Source organism: Galeopterus variegatus, unplaced genomic scaffold, assembly GCF_000696425.1.
Source record: "Galeopterus variegatus unplaced genomic scaffold, G_variegatus-3.0.2 Scaffold253, whole genome shotgun sequence".
NCBI lineage: Eukaryota > Metazoa > Chordata > Mammalia > Dermoptera > Cynocephalidae > Galeopterus > Galeopterus variegatus.
The window spans coordinates 551,572-564,900 of record NW_007726364.1 but is presented as its reverse complement, the minus strand read 5'-3'; the positions used below and the strand labels follow the sequence as shown (position 1 = coordinate 564,900).

The 13,329-nt window shown below is 51.8% G+C and overlaps 1 protein-coding gene across 1 annotated transcript in view; it reads left to right on the top strand.

Moving 5' to 3' along the window:
• Nucleotides 1–12,777, top strand: part of MYH7 (myosin, heavy chain 7, cardiac muscle, beta) — a 25,429-nt gene extending 12,652 nt beyond the window's left edge. The window contains exons 23-40 of the mRNA XM_008566588.1: nt 874–1,116; nt 1,262–1,438; nt 2,272–2,417; nt 3,550–3,640; nt 4,387–4,776; nt 4,940–5,066; nt 5,261–5,379; nt 6,215–6,411; nt 6,938–7,121; nt 7,308–7,473; nt 7,634–7,758; nt 8,594–8,902; nt 9,154–9,357; nt 10,300–10,425; nt 10,531–10,806; nt 11,677–11,772; nt 11,887–12,021; nt 12,642–12,777. Coding sequence (XP_008564810.1) covers nt 874–1,116; nt 1,262–1,438; nt 2,272–2,417; nt 3,550–3,640; nt 4,387–4,776; nt 4,940–5,066; nt 5,261–5,379; nt 6,215–6,411; nt 6,938–7,121; nt 7,308–7,473; nt 7,634–7,758; nt 8,594–8,902; nt 9,154–9,357; nt 10,300–10,425; nt 10,531–10,806; nt 11,677–11,772; nt 11,887–12,021; nt 12,642–12,659 — 3,129 coding nt within the window. The 3' untranslated portion in view covers nt 12,660–12,777. The remainder of the gene's footprint in view (nt 1–873; nt 1,117–1,261; nt 1,439–2,271; nt 2,418–3,549; nt 3,641–4,386; nt 4,777–4,939; nt 5,067–5,260; nt 5,380–6,214; nt 6,412–6,937; nt 7,122–7,307; nt 7,474–7,633; nt 7,759–8,593; nt 8,903–9,153; nt 9,358–10,299; nt 10,426–10,530; nt 10,807–11,676; nt 11,773–11,886; nt 12,022–12,641) is intronic.
• The last annotated feature ends 552 nt before the right edge of the window (nt 12,778–13,329 follow it).

Genomic DNA, 13,329 nt, shown 5'->3' with positions numbered 1-13,329 from the left:
TCCTAACTGGAGTGAGGTGGTATCTCAGTGTGGTTTTGATTTGCATTTCCCGGATGCTGAGTGATGTTGAGCATTTTTTCATATGTCTGTTGGCCATTTGTATATCTTCCTTAGAGAAATGCCTACTTAGCTCTTATGCCCATTTTTTGATTGGGTTGCTTGTTTTTTTCTTGTAAAGTTGTTTGAGTTCCTTGTATATTCTGGATATTAATCCTTTGTAGGATGTATATTTTGCAAATATTTTCTCCCACTCTGTTGGTTGTCTTTTAACTCTGTTAATTGTTTCTTTTGCTGTGCAGAAGCTCTTTAGTTTGATATAATCCCATTTGTTTATTTTTCCTTTGGTTGCCCGTGCTTTTGGGGTCTTATTCATGAAGTCTGTGTCCAGACCTATTTCCTGAAGTGTCTCTCCTACATTTTCTTTAAGAAGTTTTATTGTAAAAGCACAGGTTTTTTCATCTGGGTTCAACTTGGATCCAAAGCTTAATAATTTTGTTACCTTGGGCAAACTATGCATCATCTTTGAGCCTCAATTTCCTCATTTCTAGAGAGGGAATAAAGCTGCTCATTTCACTAAGTTGTAAATACATGAAGTATTATGCATTATTGCAAAGGCAGTCTCCTCCCTTCAACGGAGATCAGAGGAAGGGGCCAGATAAAGACTTCTGGTTTCCTTCATCTCTGCTCCTCTACCCAGTGCTCCCAAGTCACACTGCCTTAAAACTCTCCCTTTCCCCATCTTTCAGAGGTTTTTTCCACCTGAGGATATCCTAGGGCTCCCCTCCTATTTAAGGGATGCACCCCTTCCTTCTCCACCTGCAAGGACAAGGACTTTGCCCACTGAACAGCCTCCCCTCTGTGCTCTTCCCTCAGGAACAAGACAACCTGGCTGATGCAGAGGAGCGCTGTGACCAATTGATCAAGAACAAGATCCAGCTGGAGGCCAAGGTGAAGGAGATGAACGAGAGGCTGGAGGATGAGGAGGAGATGAATGCTGAGCTCACCGCCAAGAAGCGCAAGCTGGAAGACGAATGCTCTGAGCTCAAGAAGGACATTGACGACCTGGAGCTGACACTGGCCAAAGTGGAGAAGGAAAAGCATGCAACAGAGAACAAGGTGAGGGCAGCTCGCTCTGGCTCCAGCCCAAGACTCCTCGGGATCCTCAGACCAACGTGGTCCTGGTCCTTGACATCAGGTCCCTATAGATGTCTCCAGGCTGGTGACCTTTGATCCTAAAGGGAGTGGGGTTTTTGGCTGGCAGGTAAAGAACCTGACAGAGGAGATGGCTGGACTGGATGAGATCATTGCCAAGCTGACCAAAGAGAAGAAAGCTCTGCAAGAGGCCCACCAGCAGGCCCTGGATGACCTTCAGGCTGAGGAGGACAAGGTCAACACCCTGACCAAGGCCAAAGTCAAGCTGGAGCAGCAGGTGGATGATGTAAGTAGATTGAGAATTACAGGGCCTAGATATAACAGGTCCATCTATGCTCAGAGGTGTGTGTGTGTGTGTGTGTGTGTGTGTGTGTGTGTGTGTGTGTGTGTGTGTGTTGCAATGGGGGGTGGGTTTGGAGGATGTTCGCTCTCCTGATATCTTCCTAGAAGGAGACTGGGGAATAGGAAAGGGGGAGGGTGATAAATTCTGAATTATGTATCTAATCTCACTGATATGATCAATAATAGAGTTGAACTTTCTCATTTAATTTAGATTCAAGCCCATATATCTCTGCCTTTGACCACAGGATTTAGAGGGTTATCTCATAAGAACATGATACATTACTTTGGAAATTTTTGAGGCTCCTCAAGGAAGATCTTTGAACTTCCAATATTTTAGGCAGGATCTGGTCCTGAGTGATCGTTGTTCCCTCAGATATATATATCTCTATGGAATCATTTATCACTCTGTATTATAATTGTTTAAGTATCTGTCTCAGCTGTAAGATTGGGAGCTCTCTTTAGACATGAACTTGGATTTATTCAATGTTGTGTCTGCGGTACCTAGCACAGAGCCTGCTACCCCATGGGTGCTTGTAGGATGCTGAATGAATGATTGTAGCTCTGGGATTTCATCCCACAATCATTCATTAATTTAATTATCAAATATTTACTGAGCATCCTCTACATACTAGGCATTCTCACAGTCCCCTGGTAACATCTGACCCACTCTGAGGAAGGTTTTCCAAGTTCCCCAACCCCTGGAGTAACTGCGCTAACAAAATCATCAGGTCAGGACATTTTGCCTCACTGGGCATAGCTGGTCCTTCTCCCCATCAGCTGGAGGGATCCCTGGAGCAGGAGAAGAAGGTGCGCATGGACCTGGAGCGAGCGAAGCGGAAGCTGGAGGGCGACCTGAAGCTGGCCCAGGAGAGCATCATGGACCTGGAGAACGACAAGCAGCAGCTGGATGAGAGGCTGAAAAAGTACCATGTTCCCCACCCTGCTGCCCTTCCTCCTCCCCAGCCCAGCAGCTGTTCTGCCCACCACTGTACAATCCCCCCCATCCTCAGAGGCAACGACCTCATGCAGTCTCCACAAGTGGATGCTTCAACTGTGGCATAGGCCTGCAGGGACAGGCCTTTCCTACCCCAGAAACACACATCAGGGTTGGACCATCCTACCCAGCAAAATATCTAACTTGGATCCTACAAGCCCTTTCTTCCTGTTGGGCTCTCAGAAGAGAGGAAAATAACAGCTTGCTCCCTTTATACACAGCTTTCTTTGGAGATCAGTTGCTTGACATGAAGAAAGGCTCCACACAAACACATCTTAGGAAAGTCCTTTTTGAGTTTTTCATAGAGAGCCCAAAAGGCTATAAAGAAACTGTTCTTCCCTCATGTTCAAGAAGTGTGTGTGTGGGGGGGGGTATCAGGGTCATTTCTTTGTTTTGATTAACTTGTGGTTCCAGTTCTTAAGACAAGTCTTCCCAAAATGTATCGACCCACTTTCCAGACTTGGTAACAGTGAGCTTGCAGAATGTATTTTGATAACTGAGAATCTTATGGTGCTTCAGGGTCAGGACTTTGAAAGGTTCTGAGAATCATCATGATGTACATCTTCATCAAGCTTGCATTTGCACCGGAGTCTCCAGGCACTGAATTTGTTGAATGAATGAATGAATGAATGAATGAATATATGATCCCATCGATCCTCAAGCCACCTTTTAAGGATGGTACCTTTAGCCCCACTTTACCAGAGAGGAGACTAAGTTGCCCAAAGTACCAGTGACAAAATTAAAGACCATCAGATCTAAAAAGGACCTTTGAAACAATCTAGTCCAGACCTCTCATTTTACAGGTCAGAAAATAAGGACTAAAGAGGGAAAAGCACTCCAGAGCCTAGGTCCTGTCTCTCTGCCTCCTGTGTTCTTCCCATTATCCTCTGTTGGATTTCAGTCCTACAGCATGTGTTACACTGTCAGAGAACCTACATGAGCCCAGAAGCTGTTTTTCTGATGAAATCCTACTCTTTGTTTTATTACTGTTTTTAATCATTAGTGGGCCCTCCTGGAGACCAGCCAGCCTCCCTTGCCTCACCCTCCCTCCTTCCTCGCAGGAAGGACTTTGAGCTGAATGCTCTCAACGCAAGGATTGAAGATGAGCAGGCCCTGGGCAGCCAACTGCAGAAGAAACTCAAAGAGCTTCAGGTAAGGTCTGGGATACCCATGCTGGGAGCTGGAGTCCCTGGGCTGGTTCATAGCTTCCCCTACCCGCTCCTCCAGGGTGTCCTGTTCCCATCATTACAGGAGCTTACTATGTGTCTGTGAAGGGAGACACAGAGCTGTCACGGTATCCCCATGGACACACCCAAGAGGTGCTGGGGACCCAAGGATGACATAGGAAGAGACCTGAAAATGTTCCAGTTCTGAAGAGCACAAATCCTGGCTCTCTATCCCAGCTCTGCTTTAGCCAGACAACCATGGGTTGCCTACTGCAAATCTCTGTGTCTCTGTACCCTCCCGTTACCTCGTGGCTTTTAAGCTTCCTTCCGTCCTGACAGTGCGACTTTGTCCCTTACCACACATTGTATTAGGTCTTTATTGTCTGGTCAGACAAACATGGTTCTCTTATTTTAAACTTTTATTATATATTTATTTATTTTTCCCCCTAAACTGCTTAAAGTATCCCTAGAACATAGACCTTTTTGTCCCTCTTCGAGAGCAAACTTGAAACCACTTTCCTTCCAAAAAAGAGAATGTATAGTGTTTTGGCCTGAATAAAGGCTAACTTGGCTATTCAAACATCTTCTCCAAATCTTTTTATTTCCATCTCTCCACTGGCAGAACTAGGCTGACTCACGGTTCAGATAGGCCAGTAGTGTTTTAGGGCCTTGGGGCAGGCTTTGATGGAGGGGTCCAGGCAGTGGGTCTGAGCCCTCTGTGCACTGGCCCAGGCACGCATCGAGGAGCTGGAGGAGGAGCTGGAGGCCGAGCGGACCGCCAGGGCCAAGGTGGAGAAGCTGCGCTCAGACCTGTCCCGGGAGCTGGAGGAGATCAGTGAGCGGCTGGAGGAGGCTGGTGGGGCCACGTCCGTGCAGATCGAGATGAACAAGAAGCGCGAGGCCGAGTTCCAGAAGATGCGGCGGGACCTGGAGGAGGCCACGCTGCAGCACGAGGCCACGGCCGCAGCCCTGCGCAAGAAGCACGCCGACAGCGTGGCCGAGCTGAGCGAGCAGATCGACAACCTGCAGCGGGTGAAGCAGAAGCTGGAGAAGGAGAAGAGCGAGTTCAAGCTGGAGCTGGATGATGTCACCTCCAACATGGAGCAGATCATCAAGGCCAAGGTGGGCCTGCTCAGCCTCTCCCCTCCTCCAACTTCCTCCACCTACCTCCACTTTCTGTCCACACCCTCCCTCTTCCTTTCTCCTTTAAATGCACCCCTTACACCCCTTTTGGTCCCCTCCCCCCACCCCCACGTCCATTGTGTAACTCTCTTTCCTCTCCCAGGCTAACCTGGAGAAGATGTGCAGGACTCTGGAAGACCAGATGAATGAGCACAGGAGCAAGGCTGAGGAGACCCAGCGTTCTGTCAATGACCTCACCACCCAGCGGGCCAAGCTGCAGACCGAGAATGGTGAGCCTAGGGCTGGGCTCCATGGGCCCCACCACAGCCTCCCCTGACCTCCAGAGCTACCCCAGCCTTGGGAGCACACACACAAGCACACTCACAGTCTCTCCAGAGAATGGGGCCTGAGGGTTAGGGGAGGGGTGGGGGTAGAGAGCAGTGACTGGCCTTCAAGAGTTGAGTGTGTCTTGGTGCCTCCCCAGGGGAGCTGTCCCGGCAGCTGGATGAGAAGGAAGCACTGATCTCCCAGCTGACCCGTGGCAAGCTCACCTATACCCAGCAGCTGGAGGACCTCAAGAGGCAGCTTGAAGAGGAGGTGAAGGTGAGGCCGGGACTCAGTCCACCTGGCCCCAGCATACCAAGAAGCATACCAACTGGCCTAGCATCTACATCACTTCCTTTGCTGAGAATGAGGCTTGCTGTCTATCCATTTTCCAAGAATTTCAAAAAGAAATAATAACCCAAACCCTACCACATGCCTCCTAAATCTGTTCCCCAGGCTGAGGCCCTCTGCCTATATGCTGTCATCCCCTGGGTGGGAGGCAGGCAGAGAGGAGGAGGAGAGGCAATAAGCTAGGGGGCCCTTGGTGGGGGCAGGTATGGGATACACGGACTGCACAAATGGGGTCCTGGGATTGGCAGGGCTATCTGAAAACTAAAGAAAAACTCTAAACTAGAGCCTATTCCTAGCACGTTGCTGGGCTCATGACAAAGGGGAAAAAACATGAGTTTTAAAAACACCAGGGCTGATAAAACCAAGGTCAAGGGTTTGGATTCCAGTATAGGCCAGCTGCCAAAAAAAAACCCCCAAAAAACACCAGGACTCAACACTAACCTGCCTCTTATAGCTTGGTGATCATGGGGAAATCCACTGACCTCTCTGGGCATGTTTCCCCTGCTGCGAAAGGGCAGTGATGGTGATTATGCCTGCTGCAACGAGGAGCTCATGCTAATAGCATGAAGCGTTTGGTAAATAGTGCAGCGCTGTGTTGGCATTGTTTGTTATTAGTACTCAGTAAACCGTTCCAGGTATAATGGGGACTTGGACATAGGTGAGGCCAAGGGAGAGTGTTGAGATTGGGGTGAGGAGATGGGCAAGGGCTGGGATGCCTTATGGAGAAAGCTGAGCCCACCTCCTGGTGCCCACCTCTTCCCAGGCGAAGAATGCCCTGGCCCATGCACTGCAGTCAGCCCGGCATGACTGTGACCTGCTGCGGGAGCAGTATGAAGAGGAGACGGAGGCCAAAGCTGAGCTGCAGCGTGTCCTGTCCAAGGCCAACTCAGAGGTGGCCCAGTGGAGGACCAAGTATGAGACAGATGCCATCCAGCGGACGGAGGAGCTTGAGGAGGCCAAGTGAGTCCTGGACAGCCTGCCCTGGTTGCAGTCCCTTTGCAGGCAAGACTTGGCCCAGACCTATCCTCAGTAGAGCCCACACTGAGGATGCTCAACTAGTGTTTGACAATACAGGAGTCCCCTGCTCCAGCACCACTCCTCCTCTCAGGGAAGCTTTTTGCTCGCGTTATGTTTCTCATCCGAATATAAGACGAACAAAAGGTTTGTCTGAGGGCAGAGCACTCCCACCAAGGGCAGGGCACTGTGGTAGGGGGTGGGGGCTGCAGAAGCCCAGGCCTCCTCCACATCTGTGGCCAAAAGGCTGGCCCAGGGTCACCTACTGGATGCCGTGGGTCTTCGCACCCTGCCACGAAGGTCCTCCAGAAGTCCTCTGCCTGTCCTGTTCTCTGCTCCTGGGGCCTGTCCTCAGGCTTCTCCAACAATGCTTCTGAGTTTAAAAGGATTGTCTTCTGGAAGGCTCATGTTATTTCCCCTTGTCCAAATCCACACCCTGTCCTCCCACCCTCTTCCGCCCTCCCTCGGGCAGGAAGAAGCTGGCCCAGCGGCTGCAGGATGCCGAGGAGGCCGTGGAGGCTGTCAACGCCAAGTGCTCATCGCTGGAGAAGACCAAGCACCGGCTGCAGAACGAAATCGAGGACCTGATGGTGGACGTGGAGCGTTCCAACGCCGCTGCCGCCGCCCTGGACAAGAAGCAGAGGAACTTTGACAAGGTGGGCCTATGGGTGGGGCTGCGGCCAGCATGCAGGCTGGGGATGGATGGCGTCAGTACGAGGTGCCTCCCTGGGGGTGGGAGAGGAGGGCTGAGCCCAGGCAAGAGGCCCGGGGCAGCCCCTGGACCTGGGACTGAGGCAGGGGGCCTGGGGGCTGCACAGTGAGCCACACATGTGCCCGGGTAGATCCTGGCCGAGTGGAAGCAGAAGTACGAGGAGTCGCAGTCGGAGCTGGAGTCCTCTCAGAAGGAGGCGCGCTCCCTCAGCACCGAGCTCTTCAAGCTCAAGAACGCCTACGAGGAGTCCCTGGAGCACCTGGAGACCTTCAAGCGGGAGAACAAGAACCTTCAGGGTATGCTGGGGGCCAGGAGGTGGGGAGGGGCTGCAGCAGCAATGTCCCCATGTGGTGCCACCCAGGGGCTCCAAGAGGGTTCTGGGTTAAGAAGCATGTCCCCCCCAACCTCACTTGGACCAGAGCAGCCCCCAACTCAGTCACCATGTCCCCCACACAGAGGAGATCTCTGACCTGACTGAGCAGTTGGGTTCCAGTGGAAAGAGCATCCATGAGCTTGAGAAGATCCGCAAACAACTGGAGGCTGAGAAGATGGAGCTGCAGTCAGCCCTGGAGGAGGCTGAGGTGTGTGCCAGGGCTGGCTGAGGAGGTGGTGGAGGGAAGCTGAGCTTAAGGTTATGGTCCCTGTTCTCAGTTCCCCTTTGCTTTGTTCACTGTCCCATCCTAGAACAGCGTGTAGCATATCGTAGGCACTCAACAAATATTTGTGGAGTGAATTAATGACAGGTCACGCAACTCCCTTCATACAAACATTTTACCTTTTGCATCTTAGACAACTATTCCCATTTCCACTCCCTTCCCCTTTCCCACCTCTGCCTACCTCTTTGTGTTTTTTTTACACTCTGTGCCTGATTGCCTCTGTTTCCTTGGCAACATCCTTCTCTTCATTTTCTTGTCTTCACAGCTGGCTCTCCCCTGTGACGTCCTGAATTATCTTTTCTTATGCTTGCCTTTATTTTTCTTTCAAAATTCTCTTTTCTTCTTCCTATTCCTGCTTTTTTGACTGAACCACTTAGACCACTCTTGAACTCACTTGGTATCCAAGATTCATGGACAGACCCTTGCTTTATCTCACTAAAGGGAGAAGGACCTGGGAAACAAAGCTAAAATTTTGCATTTGTTATAAAAATCCCTCCCTTTTCCTGTTATTTTAGATGAGTAAGGAATTCATGCAATGTTAGTGCTGCAGGGTCTGGCTATTATTGTGAGGTCCAAACACTTTCTGTGACAGAGGAAGCCCAGGGAGCCCAGCACTTCCTCCACAATGGCACCCTGGTGGGCCTAGGGTGCTGGTCCCACCTCCCCATCCCTTCCCAGCTCTTCTCCAGGTCATGGTCCTGGCTGACACCCTGCCCTGTACCCTGACGGTCTGCCTCCCACCCTCTCCTACCCCTCCCAGGCCTCCCTGGAGCACGAGGAAGGCAAAATCCTGCGGGCCCAGCTGGAGTTCAACCAGATCAAGGCAGAGATCGAGCGGAAGCTGGCAGAGAAGGACGAAGAGATGGAGCAGGCCAAGCGCAACCACCTGCGGGTGGTGGACTCACTGCAGACCTCCCTGGACGCAGAGACGCGCAGCCGCAACGAGGCTCTGAGGGTGAAGAAGAAGATGGAGGGTGACCTCAACGAGATGGAGATCCAGCTCAGCCACGCCAACCGGGTGGCTGCTGAGGCCCAGAAGCAAGTCAAGAGCCTCCAGAGCTTGCTGAAGGTAACGGAGGCTCTCGGAAGCAGGAGGTCCTTCACCCAGAAAGGGGACGGGGCTCCACGTGGCCTAGTTAAGTGCTGGTGTCCCGTTGCAGGCACCAGATCCTCCTGCCCCGGGGTCACTGCAGAGACCTCCAACAGTCCCCTCCTCAGCCACCACAATGGGCTCTCCACCCAAACCCAGTGCCACGTAACAGCCCTGTGAAGGGCACCGAGGCCAGCTCCCTCTCTCATGCCCATTCTCCTGATCCTCAGGACACCCAGATCCAGCTGGATGACGCGGTCCGTGCCAATGATGACCTGAAGGAGAACATCGCCATCGTGGAGCGGCGCAACAACCTGCTGCAGGCTGAGCTGGAGGAGCTGCGTGCCGTGGTGGAGCAGACGGAGCGGTCTCGGAAGCTGGCCGAGCAGGAGCTGATCGAGACCAGCGAGCGGGTGCAGCTGCTGCACTCCCAGGTGAGGGGGTTAGGGCCGCCATGTGGAAACCTGCTGAGTGTCAGAGTCCAGGACATCTACAGCAACCAGATGCTCTCAGTGAGCATGTCCAACCAGGATCAGAAATTATTTCTTCGTGGGCCAACTCTCATCTGTTAGTACTGGCTGCCAGTGAACCACTATCTTGAGAAGGGGTTCTAGACTTAAAAGCTGAGTGTTATAATTGATTGGTGATACCTGCCAAGTCACAAACCTAGGAGCAGTGAAATGTATGCTGTCGTTTGATATCCTTGATCTAGAAGACAGCCTCCAGATGGGAGTTTGGGAGTTTAAAGAAGCATTACTGCATCTACGTGCAGAACTCTGGATGGAACACCATTTTTCTCCAATCCCACCCACACTGTTTTTAGTTATACTCTGCAGTGAGCTTTTGTGCCCATCTATTGAAGTGCCCTTTGAAGTTTTGTTCCATAATCTACTATGCGTGGGAATGACGTCATCCACTGACCTCGGTCCCTCTTCCTTACCCCACCACATTCTTTCTGTACTAGAATCATTTCCAGAATATTGTCTTGGTAGAAAGTTGTTTCCATTTTTCTGGAATATTTTCATGCTCCTACATAAACATTTCACTAGACAGCTCAGAAGTAGAACTGCAGACCTTTTGCTGTTTAAAGTCTTTCTTCAAAGCTGAGTAATTTTAGATATAATGTCCGGAATATATCCTTTTTCACAGGAAGAGGGAAGGCAGGTGGAAAACAAGGACCATCCTATAAGCAGGGCTTCTTGTTTTAAAATAGAAACATAGATAGATGATAGATAGATAGATAGATGATAGATGGATAGATAGATAGATAGATGATAGATAGATAGATAAAAGACCACTTTTAATTCTCTCTGGAATAAAGGTGTAGAATCAGGTAACAACATACATTTTTGATCGTTTTCTCTACCCATGTCCAGAACACCAGCCTCATCAACCAGAAGAAGAAGATGGAGTCAGACCTGTCCCAGCTCCAGACTGAAGTGGAGGAGGCGGTACAGGAGTGCAGGAACGCCGAGGAGAAGGCCAAGAAGGCCATCACGGACGTGAGTCTCCCACCCCGCCCGCCCCTTCAGGCCTCGTCCCCCCGCCCGGGCTGGGCGGCAGCGTGGAGGCCTTGAGCCGACCCGGGGCCCTTCTCCCACGCACAGGCCGCCATGATGGCGGAGGAGCTGAAGAAGGAGCAGGACACCAGCGCCCACCTGGAGCGCATGAAGAAGAACATGGAGCAGACCATTAAGGACCTGCAGCACCGGCTGGACGAGGCCGAGCAGATCGCCCTCAAGGGCGGCAAGAAGCAGCTGCAGAAGCTGGAGGCCCGGGTGCGGGAGCTGGAGAACGAGCTGGAGGCGGAGCAGAAGCGCAACGCGGAGTCGGTCAAGGGCATGCGGAAGAGCGAGCGGCGCATCAAGGAGCTCACCTACCAGGTGCGGGCTGGGCCCTTGCACCATGTCCTGAAGCCACAATGACAACTACCAAGGGGAATGAAGTGTTTGTCCTTAGCCTCTTCCACAGTGAGGGTGGGAGTGTAGCCCGGCTGCCCTGCCCCACCCAGTGTCCTCTGGTTCGGAGGTCAGTCTCTGAGCCTCCTGACCTGTGAGATCCACTTAAACATTCACTATCAGCCCGTCCCCTGGAGACATATCCAGAGCTCCAGACAGGGCTCATCCAGCACAGGTCACCAGAAAAGAAATACGTAGCCAGACTCACCCCTGAAAGACACCAAAAGTACACCAAAGCCATACAAACAAATCTCAAAACTTTTTAGTTACCCAGGGGATGTAAACTCTAGCTTTCCATGGTGTTTTCTAGATTCAAACTCTCAATTAGAATTTTTTCTGTTCCAATCCAGGATGTCACCATCCCTCTAAGCATAGTTTGTCCTTAACCTAGATCAAGTCCATGTCATCTCCCTTACAGCCCAGAAAATTCCATCATGCTTGCAGCCCCAAAGTCACTCCCAGCACATGCTGGGTTCCAGAGCAGGGGAGTTGATCCTCCATGGGGTCCCAGGACCCTCAAGGGCCTGCTTCCTGGGACAGTATGCACACACAATTTTGTGCATAATTTCAGGAATCTCAACAGCTTCTTGGACTCTTTCCTGGTACCCATCATTTAAAATAGTCACTTTTTTGGTAAGACATTATAAGGAGGATTCAAGTGTTTGGTGTGGATCAGAAAGTAAAATTGGGCCAGGATATTAGATTCAGGGTGAAGAAGACAAGAGGAGCTGGGTGTAGGGGTGCTGCCTCCTGTGACTGTACTATCTTCACTTCTGCCCACCCCCTGACCCCCAGACGGAAGAAGACAGGAAGAACCTGCTGCGGCTGCAGGACCTGGTGGACAAGTTGCAGCTGAAGGTCAAGGCCTACAAGCGCCAGGCCGAGGAGGCGGTGAGTGACCCTGCTGGTCACTAGGCCTGGAGGAGGGACACAGGGGGTCTGGACCTCCAGGCTGAGAGGCTGAGAACTCAGGCCCCCCTCACCTGATCCTCCTACCCACTGCAGGAGGAGCAGGCCAACACCAACCTGTCCAAGTTCCGCAAGGTGCAGCATGAACTGGATGAGGCAGAGGAGCGGGCGGACATCGCTGAGTCCCAGGTCAACAAGCTGCGGGCCAAGAGCCGCGACATCGGCACCAAGGTGGGTTCTTCCCTGGGCTTCCCTGGTCCCCCCTCGACCCCGCAGCAGACACACCCACTGTGTTGGCCTCAGACAGAGCACCCTCACACCAGGGAGCACCCTCACACCAGGGAGCACTCTCACACCAGGGATGCCTCCTTTTCATTTGTCCCCCCAAATTGAACCACAAAGCCCCAGAGGCCAAGGTAATTCAGTCCTTTGTGATTTCCAAGATTCTTCCAGCTTTAACTTTCAATGATTCTATGAATCCCAGCCCTAGGGTGGTCAGCAACCCTAGAAGACCCAACTTATAAATACCCAGTATGTCCCAACTTCACCCCAACTGCTAGTTTCCACTTTCCTTTTACCTAATTTTGACCTACAACTTTGTAAGTCAAACCTAAAGCAGACATCTCAGAGCACCCCCTTATCCTCACCCAGGCATCTCTCCTCTAGCCAACCCAAGAGCTCTACCCTCCAGGACTTGCCCCTCCACACTGATCCCTGGAAACACATCTGCCACCACCATGGGGCACATAACAGACCCATCCATGTCCTGGTCCCATCTTTGATTTTTGTGCCCCATCCCTTCCCAACACCCACCTCTCCAGAGCTAACTGGACTTTGTTTCCTTTCAAAAGGCCTTGAATGAAGAGTAGCTCTGCCACATCTTGATCTGCCCAACCCTGAGGGTGCCTACAATGCCCCCTGTCCCGGAGCCTATGTAGCAGCCCCTTGGGAGAAAGCAGAATAAAGCAATTTTCCTTGAAGCTGAGATCCTGCCTCCAGACTCTTCTTCACTGCCTGCCAGCCATGGGGACCCAGGGGTGGGGGAGGTAGAAATCCAGAAGGGGAAGGGCAGCTTCAAAGACTGGGCCTGGGAGGCCTCCCTGGGGAGCCTGTGAAGCTCTGAGCCCTCCCCAGAGCAGCAGTGGCCCATGGACTCCACTTTGTCCCCTTCAGCCAAATGCAGCAGAGAGGTGACACCTCTCCTCCCAGCCCTCTTCCTGGCTCAAAACCCCCCAGGGTTAAAGGAGATGTCGGGTAACTCCCAAAATGCACCTAGAGCACCCTGAATCCATCTATTATGGACTTACACCCCAGTTCCAGCCAACATGTCTCCACCACAGCTGATAACACCAGGGGCTGCTGGGCCATGGGGGGGAGTGTTGGTATATAGGGTGCTGGCTAGTGCCCCTTCTGGGCCCTCAGAAGTGTGACCTACTTGGGCAAGTGAGGTAATAGCCTCCTAAGTCCCAGACCCAGGCAAATCTCTGAGAGGACTCATAGCTATAACCCACATACCCTTCCAGACACAGCCACTGCCTC